Here is a 21244-nt window from a genome sequence, read left to right as displayed (position 1 = left end):
AAAAAGCAGTAAGACATGAGGGTTACAGAGATGTGTATGTAAGGTCATTGGGCAAGGGACAGGAGCCCCACCTGGGCAGCCTGATTAAGGCCAGCCTTCGAGGAGTCCCTCCTCTGGTGACTGCCACATCCCCTCTGCCCCGTATCTCCTCCCTTCTCATCATGGTAACCCCCCACACCTCTGCCTTCTTCTGTCCTGGCTCCTCAGCGAGGCTTTCAGGATTTGGCGTTTTTTTCATGATCTACCCCATTCCCTTCCTCTCCTGACTCTGCTCACTGTCTCTGAGTGATTGCCTCCATCCTGTATCTACAACAAAGTCGGGAATTTTACTTGAATTCCTGATCTTTAAGTTCAACCGTGCCTGGCTACACGCACATTCATATCCTTTCCATATTTCCAATCCGGCATATCCCAAGTTTGCCCCATCATCCCACCTTCCAAACCCACTCCTCCTCCTGTGTTCCTCATCTCTGAATGGTGCCCCCAGCACATACAGACACACAAGCCTCTGCTCCACCCTCAAGGCGCCTCCTCTCTCTAAATCCTCACATTCAGTCTCCACCAAGCTCTGTCATTGCTACCTGATGAAATGTATTGACAGTGTCCTTCACTCGCATTAATTCAGGGCCTGTCCTCTTTTGCAAGGATTATGGCAATAGTCCCTTACCTAATCTCTTTATCCCCACTCTTCCCTGCAAACACCTGTTTTCTACTCTACATCGCCAGTGATCTTTTAATAATGTGGTTGCATCGTGGAGGTTGCCGACTTGTAAGTAAATTAAATTTGATTCTGTTGAGTAAAAATGGTAAGAAGGAAGGCTCCAGAGGTGGTCAGAACTTAGATAATGGGTGTGTCTTTTCTGTTGTGCTAAAGCATCAGGGAAACAAAACTGTTGAAAGACTTTGAGGGCAGGAGAGGAACATGGTGGATCTGGATTTTGGAAATGCAGCATGAAACATGGATTGGAGGATGGAAGAGCAAATGTCTAAGAGACCAGAAAGAATCCATTGCAGGGTGGGTTCGGAGCCATAAATGAGGAAGAATGGATATGGGAGGGGGGGGGTTAGTGTTGGTCTCAGAGTTTGACCAACTTTTGGAGGAGACAGGCTTCCTGGGAAGGGTTGAAGTACTTAATTCTTGACAAGACGACTATGGAAGAACAGGTGGATACATCCAGAAAGTAGTTTGCTGCAAGGGAGAGGGATTTGCTTGATAACCCAGTATCCATCTTGCTTTATTTCAGGTAACCTCGCATTAGGGATTTCTGATAGTTTTTGCTGTTTCCATTGCTTCCAATGTCCCTCAGCAGGGGTGACAAATGTATTTCACATGCCTTGGTGACTCTGATTGGCATGGTCTGTCTGGGGTGCCATATTGGCCTGATGTGGGATTGGGACTGGGATTGATTGGTGATGTCTGCCTTGGGCAGGGATGTAGAGAAGAGGTGACACAGTGCCACACTCCATCTTCTCTTACACTAACGTCTCCCCTGGGACAGAATAAGAATACTAATACTGTCAATCTCTGTCAAGGGCATCACAGTCACTAGTAGTTAACTGAAACACCACACAAATTGGGGCACCTTGGTGGCTCAGTCGGTTAAGTGTCCGACTTTTGATTTCGGCTCAGGTCGTGACCTCAGGGTCATGAAATCCAGCCCTGCACTGGGCTCTGAGCCCAGCGAGAAGTCTGTTTGAGATTCTCTCTCTCCCTCCCATTCTGTCCCTTCCCTACCCCATGTGTACTCTCTCTCTCTCAAAAGTGAATAAGTAAATCTTTAAAAAAATAAAATACACACCACATAAATAATGTGAAAAGATTCAAATCTAAAACTCTTAAGCTCAGAGTAAAAGGACATTCAATTTCCAGAGAGGGAGATCCATTGGCGTTTGTGGTTTTGTTATTGTTTTTTTTATATCCCTGAAACATGGACTTGGGCTTTTCATGAAAGAGTGAAGGACACCTTGGAATTTGGAAGGATGGTGTGAATTAAGGGAAGCAGCCTTCTCAGTAAATGAAATAGTTCAAGTTATTTCCTTTTTTTGTTCCAAGTGCGCTTACCAGTAATAGAGCACAAAGCAGACGTTGGGCAGAGTAACCGTGAGCTGCAGCCACCTCCAGTGCGGAAGCACGTAAGCCACGCCAGCCAGCACCAGGAGCCCAACGGTGAAGGCCGCTTGGTAAACAATGCCCACTGTTCTCCGATAGCTCAGCCCGACAAATTCTGTAACTGCAGAGAGAGCCCAGATGGTCAATGCAAGTCGGTATGGCAATGAGTTGGCTGTCCAACCTTGGGGAGACTAGCATGACAACCTCAAAAAAGAGACCAAATTCTAGAATTTTTTAAAACAACTTTCCAAAAATTTAAACGTTCTTTGGGTTCTATTACTGCTGTCACGTCAATTAATATAAGGTCTTGTAATTCCACATTGGGTAGGGTGAGAGGATTGCCGGTGTGAGCAAAATGTTGGATTTAGAGAATAATTTCAAGGGCAAATGCAACTGATTTTGGATACATGCAGAAAATTTTTCTGAAGCAATCCAAAGTTGTCTTTATTTTTTTTTTGAATTGTCTTTGCCTTTTTTAAAAAAGTAATCCAGTTGTTTTTATTTGCAAAATTTTGATCTAGAGTAAGAAGGCAATGGTAGTTTAAGACCTGAATAAAGGGATCCAACATTGACTTGAGACTGTAGGTGGTTTTAATGTAGGTGAACATCTCAATATAACTCATTTTCTTATATGAGTTAAATATTCTCTGGGCAATCGTGATCATGTGTGTAAATGGCTTGGCAACCTGGTGGTTTTCCATACTGATTGGTTAGCTGGTACTGGCTTGCAAGAACTGATTTTTAAATTTCCAGGAATTTTACAATTTTGTTATTAAGCCCATTTTTGTCTTAAAGTGGGTTATGGTGGGGGTATTTACAATTTAGAAATCAGACAACACCAAAAATCAGGGGTTTTATTTTCCAAAAACCAGCTATCAGCACCCCACTGCAGGTGGTAAAATAATCAGCTTTCTCCCATTCCATGACTGCACCTTGACAGATGTGTGAAGCCCGCAGCACATGGATTTACGGGATAGTCATTTCTATATCACAAACATATTAGAATTTAAATTCCAGGTATTCCATGAGCCGCAGACCTTTGGGTTTAAACATTCAGTAATCAAGTTAAAGACTTCAACTATTTATAAATCATATAGAAATGCACCTGAAAAATATTTCTATATAATACTGCAAATGATCAAAAAGTATTTAAAACAGAGTTAAACAAAAGTCTGTAAGAGCTCAATAAGTAGAAATATCTTGAAGTGGTTGGATTCACGGACAAGGTCTGAGGGTCGTGGGGCAGAAGGTCAAACAGCAAGTTGTACCTCAAGGACATTTAGAAGGACTGGAGGGGAAATTAATGGGCAGAAGGCTGAAATTTATACAATTAACTTATACATATTTCCACACATCATGTGTTCTAAAAACCAAATTACTGATTGAATAACTGTACATTAATTTCTTTGCTGCCCTCATGTAGATTAGATGCCTACCGAACAGCTCATAATAGCCTCCAGCATCCTTCTTCTGCATTTCACAGAGTTCCCTGGATAACCTTTACCAGGTAAAATTTTAAGCACACTATTCTAGATCTCATGGATAATGAAGCCTTTATGATGGTGATGATTTCAATTTCAAAGCATCCATTTCCTTTCATATGCTATTTGAATGTTACCAAGGGAAAGATAGAGTTCATTCCCAAGATCTAATTAGGATGCTAATTTTTCTTAATATGGCTTTAAAGATGCTATGCTGTTAAGATTCAAATGTTCTCCTATACTCCATGGAGCTCCTGTATAACTCTGGCTACAGTGTGTTTCCTGGACAGACAAGTGGCCGGGGAACTTAGATTCCCCACAGAGCTCATATTCTCCCTTATATGCCTTATGGTGCATATAGTTGGAGGTAAGAGTGACTTCCTAGAATCCATTTATGCAAAGCAATAAAGTCCCTTGTAAATCATAACTCTCACTGCGAATTTTCTTTATGTTCAGGCATAGTAGGCTAGATTTTCTTTCTGTGTAACACCCCAGGGTACAGAAAACCTTTTCCTAAGAAGTTATATTAGATTCTGGGTGGTATGACGTTTACCCTCATTTCTGCCTTCATTGCTTTCTTTAGAGGAAGAATGCAAAATGAGTTGACTGAAAAGATTTTAGAGATCCTCTGATACAGAAAAAAAAAAATCTCTCAACATTTTTTTGAGGCGGGGTCCATTTTGGCCCCCTCCTGTCTCCTGAGAATTTTCGCAGCAATGTGGCTTTGTTCCCACAGCCACAGCCACAAGGAAGTCTTACTCTGGATGTAGCCTATTAGCCAGCCTGCCTTGCTGACCAGCCCTTGGATCAAACGGAAAATTAACACCCATGTATAGTTTGGGGAAATGGCCATGAGAACTCCAGATGCAGCATTTATGAGGATCGTGACCAAGAGGCAGAGCTTGCGGCCAAACCTGCAAGGGAGAGAAAGAGAGAGAACACAGAATTAGATTAGATTCATGAGGATTGTAGAAAATGGCATGGAAGCTATGGAAATCTTAAGGGGTGGTTAGCTCTGAATTATGCAAACTCAGGAGGCTCGGACTGGTGCCCACCAAGAGAATCACTGACTTCAGGTCAGTTCGCTTCAGTACTTTTCCCAGGGCATTCTGTGAAAATTCTATTCACAACGAGCCCCATTCAGCCCACGGCTAGCGAAACTTCTCAGTCCCACACTGTGGAGGGTATTCAGGCAGGGGGTGATTATTCCAGGCCACACAGTGCTGAATGCCCTAAGGGTCCGTCTGGGTCTTCCGTCATCATAGCAGCTGGGCCTTTGCACTAACAGTCTCAACCAACTGCCCACCCAAGAGAAGTTTTTACTTGAGGAAAAAGAAAATTCCATGGTTAATGTAATCCCCCATCCATTTTCAACACTGCTTTTGGACTTTGTGGTATTTGCCCATCTCCATGGAAGAGGTCTCTGATGTCAGCTGTGAGGTGGGAGTTGGGGGTCTTTGTCATGAAGTACCCTAGCAGGTAGCTTCCACCACACCTTCAGTCAGAGGGACTTGGGTTTCATCAGCTGAGGGACCTGGAGAGTGTACCAGGACACAGAGAAGGGGAAAACTTAGAAATCTGGTTGAATCTTGGCTTTACTACTTACTATGACGTCGGCCGATTACTCAACATTTCATTTCCTCATCTGGTAAAGACCTATCTGACTTAGCTGACAAGAGGATTAAGTGAGATACTACATGTAAAGAACTAGACACTTGGTCTCCCCCATTTCCTGCCTTCTATCTGTAAAGTAGGGTCTCTGAAACTTGACTTGGGACAACTTGTTCATATCGTCATCATGTCCACCTTGTTTTGTTCCAATTGGCCTAATTGGCCATTAATGGATATTTCAAAGATTCTTCATAGAAACCAGTGTTTTATTTAATCCTTGCTTATCTACTTCAAACTGAAGAGTCACATTTTATGTCATTTGCTTTGCGCATTTGATGGTGGATGAACATTTTTTACTAGTTGCTCTGCTTGGAGGGAGCTTTGTTCTAGTGACCATTTCAATATTAACTGACTATGTGAATATAATCCACAACATCATTAACAATTATTTGGGATGTGAATGTTTTAAATCTGAAATTTAGAGATCACGTAGTCTCACGAGTAATTAATGTAAATTGATAAATTTTTAAGACCCTGTTTTGGCAATTCGTTTCTTAATTTTCAGTTTATGGTTCCTTACTATAAACATCTGCATCGTTGGCCTTTTTTCATTTTTTTTTTTTTAAGAGACAGAGAGAGAGAGAGCAAGCAGAGAGAGGAGCAGAGGGAGAGACACAAGCAGACTCTGCCCTGAGCATAGAGCCCAACGTGAGTTTCAATCTCACGACCCTGTGATCATGGCCTGAGTTGAAACCAAGAGTTAGAGCTTAACTGATTGAGTCACCTAGGCACCCCTGCCTCCTTGGCCTTCAATTTAGACTTCCCAAGTCACATTTCAACAAAGTATTTTAGCCTTTCTTCTCATCTTCTCCCACCAGACCCCTTCCTTTACCCTTTAGGAGTTTATAAACATTTGCTCAGGGGCTAGCTCTCTAGCTTCCAAAGTTGACTTGGGCATATGATACTAGTCATGCTCCTGTAGGTGAATAAAATCCTGTGGCTGATAAGAGAGTATATTTACCATCACAAACTTAGAGCATGGAAACCTTCAGAAAATCAAATCTATGATGAAAAATAACTTCAGTGGGGGACATGTTCCAAATAAGGACATAATGTTATTACAAAAATATGGAATGGCTGGAAGAAGATTTGGAGATCTGGGATTTCATTTTAAGACTTCTTCTCCCCACAGCAGAACCACATAAGTGATTAAATGAAAAACAAAGAGATAAAACAGGGGAGAGGGGTGGATTCCAGTACTGCTGGCTTCATAAGTCTATTAGCTACTTGCTACTCAGTGTGGCCCAGGGCTTATCAGCATCCCCAGGCTTGGACTCATTCTAGACCCACTGGATTAGAATCTGAGTTCTAACAAGATCTGAGTGGTTTATATGCACACTAAAATTGGGAGGAACCACTTTCATTTCACTGAATTTCCTCATTTGCAAATTAGGGATAAGAATATCATTTTTAAAAGGCTGTTAGTGGTGGAAAAACAATGAATCTTAGAACACTGAAAAAAAATAAAATTAAATTAAAGGTAAGTAAATAAATAAAAAATAAAAGGCTGTTAGGATCCTAAATGACATAGAACACATCAGGATGCCTAATACAGTGCCTGGCACATAGTCAGTGGTGGAGAGCTTATTTTGGAAGATTTCAGATAGTTGGGTAAGTTTGATGATGACCCTCTAGGACTCTGATTATGCTCCGATCTAGTTCCATCATGAAATATAGACAGAAGGTGCTGGCTCTTGATAGCCGGTTATTAGGCTTTCAGAAAACTTGACAGCTAATTGTTAAACAGAATCATTGTTAAAAATTCTATCATGCACTTAAGTAAATTATGTTAAAAACATGTGTAATAAATATGCAAAAGCATTGCTTCCTAATTATTTTACCATGTTTGAATATTATCTATGCTCATGAGATTATTTACCTCTGTCTGTTGTATTTGTACAGTGGAAATACTATAAAATGGTGCATATTTCTAGCCAAGCCTGTGTTCAGTGACCTCAATTTGGTAGCTAGAAATTACCATGGTGGGATTATATACACCATGGAAATCAGCAAGTGCTATACATCAGGGCTTTATCCCTCAGGAGGCCAGGCATTAAACTTTTACAGGTATGCCACTAAATACAGAACATATAATTCCTGATCAGTGGAGTAACAAATCTGGAATTGTGAGAGATTACTTTTTTGTGTTAGGTGATACTACAAAAAATTCCTTAGGAAGTTTGAATGATGATATCAATGAGATATATTATAAAAGGCTTATTTTCAGATTCTCTACCACATTCCCATTCTTTCTTCCTTCAGTCTATTTACAAACTGACTTTCAGAAAGTTGACATGGTGTAAACCTCAGGATCCTTATTTACAACCTTTTCATAATATCCTTCTGGTTTTTCTCTTAAAGGTACCTTAATCACTGTTCATATGTTTTGAAAACATAATAAAAGACAATCTTTTGTTTAATATTAGTTTAATCTGTAGCATAAAATGAGCTTCCATGAGATTCTTGCACCCTTGTATAAAATCTGAATATTGGAGGGAGGTGGGGTTATGGACATTGGGAGGGTATGTGCTATGGTGAGTGCTGTGAAGTGTGTAAACCTGGCAATTCACAGACCTGTACCCCTGGGGCTAACAATACATTATATGTTAATTAAAAAATCTGAATATTGTCCAGAAATAGGCATTAAGTATGCAAAAGATAACTTGATCTTTCTTTTTCTCCCTCTGGCTGTTGTCTTGTTGCCCACTCTCACATGCATACCCGAGTAGAAGAGAAAAGAAGAGGCAACAACTACCCAAACTTCAGACAATTTAAGAAAAAGAAACGGAGTTTTGGATATTGTTTTTTGGGGAAGGATAATGAGTCATCAGCTTTGCATAGGATATTTCAACAATAGGAACAAAGTAATGAGGTCATCCAAGAGGGTGGATAATTGACTGAGGTTTATAAAGCAAGAATGCACTGTCAGTGGGGAATTATAACCGGTCTCCTACTCCTTGAGTGGGATGAGAATAATTAACTCATTTATTTAACCAGCCATGAGGCTCAGTCACCTATTTGCTCACTTCCATCCTGGCAGCTAAGTGTTAGTATCTCCACCTTGCAGGGAATGCGGGAGAGGAGAGGGGGTGAGGAGCCAACGGGCCAGACACTGCGGAGCAAGGCAGACTCTGGACTGCCCCTTGCCGGCAGCTCTCCTAACTTACAGAGTCATCTCCAAACCACAGACCTCACTTGTAGGGCAATAAAAATAAAAACCAATGACCTTCCCCTTTACCTCACAAGCCTCCCACACAAAGTCCCAGGAAGAACCCTTGAAGGAAGGCTAAGCAGACAGTTAAAGAAGTAAAGAAGTGTCATGTAGGACATGAAGGATGGAGCTGCCCTGAGGCCCAGTGGCCTCAACGGCCTCCTGCTGCCACAGAGGTGGTAGGTGGGTGGTGAGGTGAGCAGGTTGTGAAACTGCAGATGCTCCTGGGAGAGGATAGATTAAGCTATTGTTATTAACCTTTAACTCATTTGCAAGTTTTCCTCCAGCCTAAAAATACAGCGCAGTCAAAGAAAATATTCGATTTACATTTAATATAATGCTCATAGGTTTGGGTTTATTTGCACCACAGATATAGTTGGGGAGAGCAACAAGCATAAAGTGTATTTGCCTTTTATTTCAGAATTAAATGTATATTTATATTTGTAATAAATGAAAATTTATCTTGTAGTAAATATAAATTTATTAAACATATTAGACTATATATATTTATTCTATAGTTCTATATCACGAGCTCCTGGGTGACTGGTTATTAAAGAAAATGATACTGTCCAAACAGTTGAGCATGGTGCCTGGCACATGGACAACACCCAATAAATAGTATTATGAGTGCTAAAGTATCAACTACAAAGCAAATTTTTCTGTTCTTTTCCCTTTTCCTCAAAATATCTAATTGGCCATCAACCTGGTAAAGATACCTGTTATAAGGAACTTTCAGCACAGTTAATCTGGGATTACAAAGTGATGAAAAAGTAAGACATAAAGGCACAAATGGATTCACATGACTCACTGAAAACTAGCTCCCTGAAGACACAGAACATCTAAGAGGACCATTTGCTGTATGTTCTACACAGGGAGGTCTTTTCTCATCTTTCTTCAGGGACACTGACGTTGTGGGTGTGGATATTTACATCTGTCACTGTAGATGAACCCAGTTTCCCTTTTACCAGATTGTGTCTGGGTTCCACACCTATAATTACATCTGGAGCCCGGGCCCCAGTTCAGGACTCCTGCAATGCCAAGGGCCAGGCAGGGACACCCACAGGGAGAGTCTATACTGGCTCTGGGTGTAGAAGCAGCAGGCAGTGGAGAGAGAGCTCAGGGACCCCACAGGCTCACAGATGGGGGTGATGATGATGAGGCCAATGAACTGGGAGTCACAAAAAGGATCGAGTCATCGATGACTTTCCCTTCTGACCCTAGGACTCTGAATAACCCACAAGGAAAAACTGCTGCCTAAGATAGAAATGGTCCTCTATGGCCCCAGGAAATTAGAAAATATTCGCATCGGTTGTGCTGATGGAAGCAGGAGAAGAAACTGCGAATTGTCAAGATGACTGACACGAGGCCAGGAAACTGCGGTCTTCGTGCTTGGGGAAAGGGTACTATTCAAGCAGGGGCAGGTGAATCCCAGTGCTTTCTAGACCAGAGGACGACTCAAAATTCCACCACTTTCGCGGGGCACCTACCTGTCTGCGAGGTAGCCGATACCCACAGAACCGATAAAAAATCCTACATTCACAGCCGACTGAAGCAGGTCCAGCATCCAGGAATTGGCACACACTAGGTTAAACTGCAGAGGGGTGAGAGGTTTCCCGGGTCAGCAGAGAAAACAAAGTCCTGTTAGATACAACTCAGCCCCGAGAACTCACTGAATATTCCTGCTGCGTGGCATGGCAGAAAGCCAAGAACTCGTCTCTTGCTTATATGAATTTTCTTCAGACAAATCTGAAGATTTGTCCCGCAATTTATCCAGCATTCCCTCTGGACGTGTGTCGTTAAGCCAAATTCTGTTGGCTAAATCAGCTGAAACCAGGTGAATACTCCACTTTCCCTTTCTTTTTAAAAAAGATTTTATTTATTTATTTGAGAGAGAGAGGTGGGGAAGGGGCAGAGGGACAAGCAGGATCCCCACTGAGCAGGGAGCCCCAAGCAAGTTCCCTCCCACGACCCCAGGCTCCTGACCAGACCTTAGCCGACTGAGCCACCCAGGTACCCCACACCTTCCCTTCCTAACCTGAATACCCAGAAGCAAATGGGTGTGTGTGTACAGAGGCTATAGAGACTGCCCCGAGGAAGCTGGGCTGTTCAGCTTCCCTTCACTGTCTCTTTAATGACAGGGGAAGCAGAAGCGTCTTCTCAGGCTCTTACATTTGCTCTCATTTGGAACAAGAGGCAATGTTGAAGGAAGAACAGGTGCTGGGCCGGAAGTGGAGGGATCCGATTTCTAGAGCGAACTGCTAGCTCGCACTCTGTGGCCTTGGGCAGAATTTTTCTCTGTTCTGGGCCTCAGCTTCCTCATCTCTGCACGAAGGGATGAGATTAAGCCCTGCTTTAAATTATACGGTGTTGTATCTCTGACCCAGGCCTATGGTTTCATGTAACTGTTGGACCCCTGAAGAGAAGCTGCTCTGCCTAAAAGTCTGTTCAAACAGAACGTCTTCTCATTATCCAAGCGCTCCTTTTAAATTAAGCCAGGCAGCTGGCTTTCTCTGGATTTTTAGAATAATTGTACCCTCCCATTTTGCTTTGTCTCCAATAAAAGCAGGCCTCCACTTTTTTGGCTGTTTTCTCTATATTTATTAAAATGAGGCTTCATAATGAGATGCTAATATCAACTGGAGTTTTTAATAAAGGAATTAGTGCCTTAGCAAAAGCTGCAGCCCTTGATGGTTTTATGCAAACGTTTTCAGCAAATCAAAGAGAGCAAAACAGCCATCAAGGGAAGAACATCTCCTGTCTCAGTGAGGCAACGTTCAGGTGAGTTCCATGAGTGCTCACCTGTCCATCTTTTGTACAGCCGCCAGAATGGAGGGCTTCCAGAAACAAAAGAGGAGGCTTGATAATTTTCCTTTCCCTGGAATTATTTCCAGGAATTCTGCTTGCTTTTGCTTGTTTTTTACCCCTGAAACTTGCATGCTCTGGAATCATTATTGTCAGAATTTGATGAAATTTAACTACCTCACCTATAGGCCAGGTAAATAAGAGGCTGCATGTTTTTGTTGGAAACTAGGATTTTATAAGATCCTCTGAGTCCAAAGAGCGTGTCCAGACATTGTAAGAACCAGGCCCTACCGGCCTCTTCCTTAAGAAAAGCTTTTTCCTAATGCAAAGCTTGCTCTCGCTTACCTCGGTCACGATGGATGAGCCGGGCGTGTCGTACACCCAGCCGTGCCGACAGGGCCCCAGCGGCAGGTGACTCCTATTGGCAGCCAGGCCGGCCAGCGGGTCCACGCAGCTGAGGCCGCTCCGGTTCCAGTCCACTTCATAGCCGTGGCACTGGTCGGGGAAGGTCTCACCAGCAGCCCCCGGGCCAGGCACCGTGTAGTTCAGCTCCTCCGCCAGGCTCCAGCCACATCGCCGGCTCAGCTCGGCCACCCCAGGGCTCAGGCAGCGGTGATCCGGGGTGAAAGCCAGGAAGACGATGCCCACGTAGATGGGGGTGAACGCTGCAGAGAGTAGAGCTAAGAGGAAAAATGTCTGTTTCTGGAAGAAGTTAAATTCCCCGATGTGCTCTAGAATGTCATCCACAGTTGGCATTATTACTGGAGACAGGAGAAGCCCTGACGCTTTTCCCTGGGCTGCTACGAGTGTCCTGACCCAGGCTGCGGCCAGCTCAGCACAAGAGTCAAATGGTGGGAGGGAGCTGACTTTAGAAAGTGCCCAGCCTTTGATCCAGACCTTTCCTTGCTCAGGCTAATTTCCAACCATGCCCTCCTCCGGGGGACGTGCGTCCTGCTGCTCTCCCGAAACGCCCCGAGCAAGCAAAAGGCCAGATGTTGTGTTCGTTGTAACATCACTCTTGGCAAATTTGTGTTACCTCATACCTGCACCACAAACAATCCCTCCTCTGTATCACTCGGGGAGAAATCAGAGAACGCTCACGTATCGCAGACCTGTTAATCTTTCCCTAGTCCACTCAGTGTCCAGGAAATTAATATATTCGTATCTCACCCACACAGCCAACCTTCTCTCTAAGGTGCTACAGAGAACGGACATGCATTTGCCTAGTGTAATGTGAATCATGGTCTTGGGTCAGAGCTCTTGTCTGCAAAGCGGTTTGCAAATTCTGCCCCGGGCCTCATTCTACAAACAACAGCGAGTACACTAGGGATCCCATGCTGTGGCTGCCTGTTTTGATTTTTTCCCCCCAGATTTTATAATTCTGCTTAGTTAAAGATTTTAAAGAATGCCGATCTGGCATTCTTGCTTTTCAACCCTTAGGTGTCCGTCCCCTGACCCACTGGTGAGGAAAGAAGAAAATGTTCACTGCGCCTGCGGGTCAAGTGCGAGAGCCAGCCAGAGTATCTTCATTCTTCTTTGGTCCTAGCTATTTCTACCTGTGGTTTAGAATGGGGTTGGGTGCATCCAAACACAAGACAAGCCGCCCATCTTTCCTGGAGTGCAAAAGGATCCTTACTATAGAGGGAAGCTGCCCCATAGAGAAAGTGGCCTGTTAACAGATCTTCAATTAAAATACCAGAAATTTAATCCAGTTTTCTTTCTTCCTTTTCTTCTGTTGAACAGTCAGTGGGTATGACAGCCTACGTCCAAATTAGTGGCTCCTCAGGATTCTCTTCCCTGCTGCAGCTTTGAAAGTCTGCAAGAAGCAGGTGCCTGTGGGGCCCCGGTCAACGTCTGTTGCACCTTCATTGGCTCACAAGGGCGCTCAGCTGAGTGACATCAGGCCAGGAGGATCACTACCTCTGCTGGCCCCAGTTTGCCACTGGCTAGGTGAGTAGGTTAAGCTCTGTAGATCCAAGGGTTTGGGGGAGTATATTTCTGGCACAAAAGGTGTAACGACAAAGCTCATCAGCAATTATACCCACTGACTATTCAGTAGAAAACAGAACAAAACTAACAAGAATGGATGACATTTCTGGTTGTATCGTGACTATCCAAGGCCAGGGGTAGGCTGCAGAGAATAGGAATCTCACCTTCGGGAGATTTCCAGACTTCTGGAAAGCTGTGGCTCATTCTGTGGCCATTGCAGGTGCCGGAAGCATTTATGCAAGATGAGGCTCGTGGCTTCATGTGGCCATGAATCTGAAACACGTTCCGGTCCATGCCCGAGGAACTCCCTAGATGTAGAGATAGTTTTCAAATAAAAATAAAAAATCGTTGATAGACTAAAGGGAAGATAACGAAATAGTACCAACCAGCAAAAAGATAAGACAATGTTAAACAAGAAAAGTACATGTTTAACTTTTGCTTCCAGGGAAAATGGAGTAGGTGCACTTTTCTTTATTCTTCCCACCGAGTACAACAAAAATCCCTGGATACTGTTCATGAACCAGTGATAAGAGATGCAACAGTAGAAAGAAGGCCAACTGGCTATGGACCTCTAGGCCCAAAGACTCGGTGGTGAGTTTCCTCCCTGGGTTTTCTTTCTGCTTCCCATAAACTGACTGGGTGCTGGAGCAGCTGGCAAGCCAGGAATACCAATGAGCATGAACATCAAGAGCCCTAGGTAAAGCCTGCTCTCTCTAGAGTCCCAGGAATAGGTTAGGGATTTTTTATATGATCCCTGTGGGCTTCTCGTCTCTCTTTTAAGTGTTTGGTCATTCTTTTGTTAACTTCAAATCATGTTTCTCTCCTAAATGTCTCTTAAAATCATCTTAAAGGAATGTCAGAACTCCATAAACACAATATTGCATGAAAAGTTGCTCTCTGCAACCCTGCAGTGTGATCTAGTCATATGAACAAAGATGCTGAGCACCATGAACGTTAATCCCCCTAGCTAGGACGAATCAGCGGGACCAGTTACCACCTAGACCAACCTCTGTCAAATGTATGGATCCCTCAGTAAGATCTTCAACACACGCAGCCATTTGAACTTGGAGGCTGCCAGCTTCATTGTCCCAACATTTTTAGCTAATGGGAAAGTTCCATCTTAGATAACACTGGTGCCTGTCTCTGTACAATCTCTACCTGTTGGACCTCTTTGTCCCCTCCAGGATGACCAGAACCAGGACCCCTTCCTCTTTGATGCCCATCACATGATAGAGGTCTGTACCATTGCAGTGGCTGACATGAAGAGATTGAGGTGGTCTGTGGTTTCTCCTAGGAGTCAAACATGGCCAGCTGTGGCTTTGGTCTTAGCACCACAACCTCCACCTCCAGCCTCTTCTCTGACCCCGGGGAACTGATGATGGAAACCAAAGGTGGACTTAATGAGCACCACTGCTCATGGCTGCAAGCCTGACAGGGAAGAGGGGGAAGAGGGAGCTCCGTCTCTGGAGCATGTGTCCTGCTCCACACTGTCTTTGAGGTGTTGTGTTCATGTGACTTCTCTCCTGTAATCTGAAGAACATCCCTGGGTGCTGATGTGAATGCTCCTTTTTCACAGTCAAGAACATTGGGGATCAGAGCAGAATAGGAACTTCCTCAGTGTCAGCTAGCCAGTTGAGGAGGAGTCAGACCCTGATGCTGGGGTGCTCCCTTCCTCTGCCTCCCCTCGTTCACCAGAAATGCTGATAGAGTAGAGTGAGCTCTTCAAAAGTGACAAAGGTCATGACACTTGACTCCAATCCCAGGAACCCAGAGGTGATTCTGACTGCCACTTACTAGCACATTTTACAAATACTTGCATCCTGGATTTGACTCATTGACATGATCCATTTCAAGACACCAGGTCTTCATGCTGTGAGCAAGAGGGCACCAGGTGAGAGGCAAAAATGAGTGTAGTTTGCCAAAGAGAAAGGATATTGAAATTCACTATGAATTACTTAGAGTAAGCAATCAGGTAAGGAGAAGGTAAAAGCTCATATCCCTTACAGCAGTTGTTTGCCTGCCATCAACAATTTTCCATTGACTACAAACATAGGGGCAAAGACCACAGCATGGCTGCTGTAACATCCATCCTTGGCAGGTGACAGACTAGACTCCTCAGCAAAGCCATAAACAGTTGAACAACTAGATGAGAGAAACTACAGAATGAGGGTATGGGGGTGGTGTAAGATAGAACTAACTCAGAGTTACAATTTGAATCTGGTCTCTTGTGCACTATCACTCCTATTTGTGGTGGGGGGAGGTGGGGAGTTGATGCTATACTTACAAGTATGATAAGGGGCTAATCTGATCCTATGGGGACTGATCATCTAATCCACATAATCTGATGATTATTGTAATTAATACCATAAGTATTTCTCAATCTTTTATCAGGTTCCTTTGCAATGTAAATAAATATTGTCCCCAGGCTGCTATCCTCTGGAGGAAGGCTGCTTGTGTCTACACTAACTTTCTCAGCTCTCCCCACTAGAGGACAAGAACTGATTCAGGTGTTCAGTTAAACTCTTACCCAGAAGCAAGCCAGGATCCTTGGAAGTTGACAGGGCAGAAGCTAGTGACCCATTAGCAAGGGAGAGGGGGTTTCTTTGGTCCCATGCTATGCAGGATGGCTTTGACACTAGATACAGTGAAAAAGCAGGATGTGGTTTTGGGTCACCTCTGCCCCTTGGGTATGTTGGTGTCTACCTGAGACAAGGATGGCTAAAGAAAGATTGTCTCACAGTGATGTGTGTTGTGTACTCTCTGTGGTTCATGGGGATAATGACAGGAGGGCAGGCGGGGCCAGGAGGGGCAAGTCCATGTAGCCTGGACTGTGGTCCAGCCTTGTCCTAGAGCATCCATGTCATCTGGGCAGTCTCCTAATTTGTAAACTAGTGACTGTACCCACATCAGAGAGCTGATAAGAAGGAACACACAGGGCTACTCAGCACAGTGGCTCACAATGGTCCATAGTCACTTATGAGACCTCCTCCCAACCCTGTTCTACCCCCTTCTCCCTTAGTTCTCTCCTCCTTGTGCCCCACCTCATTTTGTACTTGCTGGGGTCTTCTGCAGTTCCCTGCTGCTCATCACTGCCAGCTGGTTAGGGATAGGCCCTGTGGCTAAGCATAGTGGCAAAAGATCTGCCTTGACCCAGAATATCCAGGTGAAAAGGACCTCAGAGGACATCAGAACAGCACTGTGCTTACATTCCTCAGCGATATCTGTTCCAAATAGTTCCACGCAAATGCTTCCTATGTCAGGTGAGCCTGGTCCATTATGGGATATTACAGATTGGTGGAAAGATCTTCCTCATATGGTATCAGAGCTTGTCTTCCAGAATCTTCCACACACATGGACAATTTGCTCCCTTTTAAGGTCAGGTAAGTTAAGTTAAAACTCTCTGACACAGAACTTCAGAGATTTGAAGATGATTTTCTTTGACCTTGGCCTCTTCTGTCTTCTGGAGTAGGTCACCCCATTCCCACAGAGCAGGTGTTCAATTCTCCCCACCTGCAGAGACAGCCCTGAAGTGCACCATAGCTCCTTTCTTCCCTTAATGCTTTGCCTCTGGGACCCTGCACACAGCTCCATTGGTGGCCACTTACTGAGATCCACAGCCAGGTGGTTATTTTCCAAGCAGGGATGGGGCCGAGGCCAGCAGAGGAGGTCACTCCTCAATCAGCCCACTGTAGTGACCTTCCTGCTGAGGCTGGCTGTAGGAGGGCTGGTGGGAATTCCCTTTGGGCTTCCTTCATCAATGACGTCTTTCATTTTGTTTACCTTTATTGGTTCTCTTCCTTACAAAATGAGGACCTTGTGCTTATTTCTTTGAAGTACGGAAGTCAGAGTCAGATGGGCATGAGGTCAGGAGACCTTGGCCAGGTGGGCACCTTCGTCCTGTTGCACTTTCTCTCTCCTCGTGCATGCTCGGCGTCCTTGCCCACGTTAGTAGCTGTGGGCGTCGTCACAAGAGGCCTGGACCCTGTGCTTCGAAATACAAGACACAGGTTTGACACTGAACCGCAAAGGCAACAGGGCAAACTCAGCAGACTTAATTTGGAAAGCCACAGGGAAATTCCTTTTTTTTTTTTTAAATTAACATATAATGTATTATTCGCCCAAGGGGTACAGGTGTGTGAATCATCAGGCTTACACACTTCACAGCACTCACCATGGCCCTTACCCTCCCCACTGTCCAGCATCCAGCCAACTCATCCCTCCCCCCCCACCCCACTCCAGCAACCCTCAGTTTGTTTCCTGAGATTAAGAGTCTCTTAGGGTTAAAACACCCAGACAGCTAAGTACTCAGTTTCCTTCCTCACAGACAACACTTGTCTTTAAATTAGAGTGTTTTGTTTCTTATGTAAAATTAAATGCAGAGTGTTGGTTTGGCCTTAGGCTCCTAAGTCAGGCTGAACATGCAGCTTCACGCTTGGGACTTCAGGATTCAGAGCTCTTTGCTGGCAGCTCAGGACCCTCACACAGTTTGGTTTGCCAAAGCAAACACCCGATTAATATCTAAATGCAATTAAAACTTTCATGGGTGTTTGACCTCTCCAAAATCCAGGAAAGAGTGAACTGGGCTGGACTGCTTTCTTCAAAGAGAGAGTGAATCCAGTTGAGATGTTCATTTCCATAATTCTGAGGATAACAGCATTTGTAACCGCTCAGTTGCTTATGATGTGGGAATTTGGACACAGATATACGTGCCCTAGTCAAAGGGCATACCTAACACTAATTTCCATTAATCCCAAACTGAGTAAAACAGACAAACAAGCAGCACTTCTCAGACCCATCTTTTAATTCAGAGCAGACCCATAAGCTTTGACGCAGATACCTGAGGGCAAAGAAATCTGGTTAGAGAGGATGATATAATCAGTTAAGGTGAGGCTATTGGTGTAGGGTGGGCCCTTAAGCCAATATGACTAATGTTGTCCTGAGAAGAGGAATCCTAGGGAGAAGACCACCTGGAGACAGAGGCAGAGACTGGGTGCTGCTATTGCCAGCTGCCACCAGAAGCTAGAAATGGCAAGAAGAATTTTCTCTTAGAGACAGCATGGCCCTGCTGACACCTTGATTTCAGACTTCTCATCTTCAGGGCTTCGAGGAATACATTTTTGTTGGTTGAAGCCATCCAGTTTGTGGCACTTTATTACATCAGCCCCAGCAAACTCATACAGCTAGCAAATGGGGGGAATGGCATCCATATGGCAGTTATTCTTGGTCTAGTTCATGTACACGAGGACCTGATGGGTTTCTCAGAAGTCTTCTGGACCCTCACACTTACACTATCTCTGTTTCCAGTGATGGAGCCCAAACTCTTCCCTCCTTGGCTTGCACCCCTGCTCCCCTCTTGGTTAAAGAATGGAGAGAGACCAGTGGTACCCAGTGGCCCTAGATTGACACAGTTGACATATACGTCAGGGAACTTCCTGGGTTACGCCCTCCATTGTCCTCCAGCACCCTGCAGGCCTGCTTTGCCCCACTGTCCTCAGTCTTTCTCCTTCACTGTCTTCCACCTGACCCCCACCCATACCCAGAGAGTGAAAATGCCCTCCTTCTTCCATTGTACCCAAGTGAGTCCTGATGATAAGTTTGGATTTTGTTTTAAGGAAAGGACTTCCAATGTAGAGTGGAGTGTGGACCATTCTGACATGTCTACTCCATACTCATCGAAGTATCTATTCTCATAGCATTAGGTTATGAGTAAGAAAGCACAATAATATTTGGGAGAGGCAACATGTCTTATTAGAAAGTGTAGAATGAAACCACAAAAGACTTGAGAATAAGAAAAAGAAAAGCCATAGGATCCATTGACATTTCTAGAAGAACTTACATAATTTATGTGTGTGTGTGTGTGTGTGTGTGTGTGTTTAAGATTATATTTATTTATTTCAGGTGCAGGGGAACACGGAGGGAAAGTGAGAGGAAGAATCAGATTCCCCACTGATCAGAGCGCTCAATCCCAGGACCCTGAGATAATGACCTGAGCCGAAGGCAGACACTTAACCAACTGAACCACCCAGGTGCCCCAAGAACTTACATAATTTGGTGTCAGCACTGGGAAGTTAGTCATACTCATTTTCATCTTCCCTGAACTATTCATCGAACTATTTCATAATGGTAGATTTTGAAAGCAGAAAAGGTTTTATCAAAGCACTTTTACTCTCCAGTATTTCCCAAGGTTTAGTCACAACGTTTAAAACACTTTTCTGGGGCGCCTGGGTGGCTCAGTGGGTTAAGCCGCTGCCTTCGGCTCGGGTCATGATATCAGGGTCCTGGGATCGAGTCCCATATCGGGCTCTCTGCTCAGCACGGAGCCTGCTTCCTCCTCTCTCTCTCTGCCTGCCTCTCTGCCTACTTGTGATCTCTCTCTCTGTCAAATAAATAAATAAAATCTTTAAAAAAAAAATAAAACACTTTTCTGTGTATTTTTCACTCTGCTATTCGGTATTCTTGCTAATTTTGCAAACTTGAATTCACAGAAGTCTCCAACATAAAAAAATTCTACCAATTCATAGATCTAATATGACGACTTTATTGTAAAATTAGTGAGAGAAATTTTGCAAAATATATTGTCTTTACTTGAGGTCCTGTAGCTAACCCAAGGGTCATACAGTAAGGGTTCAGTAAGTGTTTTTTGAGTGACTAACTGAATAAAATCCCGAAGTCCGGAGAGCTTGAACACAATGTCACCAGTTGGACAGCCTGTACTAAACATGGGACTTTAACTTCATTTATTTATTTGTGAGAGAGACCTGAGAGAGAGAAAGTAACATGTCTATTTAAACCATTGTTATTTTTGATCCATATTATCTTGCCACTTATCACTTAGGAAATTCCAAATGTCTCAGTTACTCATTTATCACGTCAATACTAATTCAGCAGCTCATAGTCTGAATGGCCATTTGAGAAAAAATTTAAATCGGGTATCAGAGTAATTCATTATAAAGTTTGGGCGATAGGATCAAATTCCACAGGGTTTTTGAAGTGATGGAAACGATTTGCTGATGTCCAAATTAGGGTTATGAAAGTCAGTACCCAACGTTGGAGCCAAAAGGAGCCCCGTGAGCATTGTGTGGTACCAAGGTATATGTACTGGACAAGAAAAGAATCTGCCCTTTGTCCCAGATAGGCTATAACTCACCCAGTTATTTAATGGGTCTCAATTTCCTCATCCATAAATAGAAGAGAATGAACCAAATCTCTAGGAATCTTATAAATGCTTTAATTTAAGGACTTTGTGATTTGTTAGTGGTAAATCCAATCTTTTATGTTGCACACAGATGAAGAGCCTTATAATGCTTACTTTGCTATAGACCTACCGGCACGGCATAAGTATATCTCAATACTTCCCTCTTTCTCTCAAACTTTCACTTTAACATAGGGAGAACCAAGCTGCTTTGGGCAAGGTGTATGGGTCAACAGCTACTCACATCCTCTTCATTTCCTTGGATTATCACTCTCACTAATTAGGAGAAAAAAAATATCAAGCATATCACCGATATAATTCCTTCCTCCAGAAACTCTTCACTTTTTTTTTTTTTTTTTTAAGAAAGACAAATTGAAGTAGAAAGCTAGGAAAAATCTGTGGACTTCCAGTTGCAGCAAGAGAGGATGGAAAGTGATTGAAGTGTTTTGTTTGTATTTGAGAGTCCCTCAAGACCAGGTCTCAGAGTTTAGATTTCTTTGATTCAGGAATAGAAAGAACAGAGAGCCTAAGGCCATAGTTTTCATAGGATTGGAAGAAGATTAGGGGATCAGCAAGCCAAATCCATTTACCCAGAGCAAGCAAGAAAGGAACACGATGTGAAGTGTGTAATTGAAATTTTAAAAAAATTTTAATTTTACCTCTTTTCTTCATATTAATGGGTAATTAATTCTTTAAAGAATTAATTTGTTCTAAAAGCTAAAATCAATAAGTGTGAAAATGAACAAAAACCACCCAAATGAGAAGAAGCAAAGGTTACTGATTCAGCG

At 43.6% G+C, this 21244-nt stretch overlaps 1 protein-coding gene across 1 annotated transcript in view; it reads right to left on the bottom strand.

The window, feature by feature from the left end:
* The window catches only part of SLC22A2 (solute carrier family 22 member 2), a 29863-nt gene extending 17563 nt beyond the window's left edge, over window positions 1-12300 (bottom strand). Inside the window, exons 1-4 of the mRNA XM_032338550.1 lie at window positions 11621-12300; window positions 9961-10064; window positions 4351-4505; window positions 2063-2231 (exon numbers count right to left, since the gene is read on the bottom strand). Of these exons, the coding sequence (XP_032194441.1) occupies window positions 2063-2231; window positions 4351-4505; window positions 9961-10064; window positions 11621-12031 (839 nt within the window). The 5' untranslated portion in view covers window positions 12032-12300. The remainder of the gene's footprint in view (window positions 1-2062; window positions 2232-4350; window positions 4506-9960; window positions 10065-11620) is intronic.
* Window positions 12301-21244: the final 8944 nt, after the last annotated feature.

Source organism: Mustela erminea, chromosome 4, assembly GCF_009829155.1.
Source record: "Mustela erminea isolate mMusErm1 chromosome 4, mMusErm1.Pri, whole genome shotgun sequence".
Taxonomy (NCBI): Eukaryota; Metazoa; Chordata; class Mammalia; order Carnivora; family Mustelidae; genus Mustela; species Mustela erminea.
This window is presented reverse-complemented; position numbering and strand designations above follow the sequence as displayed.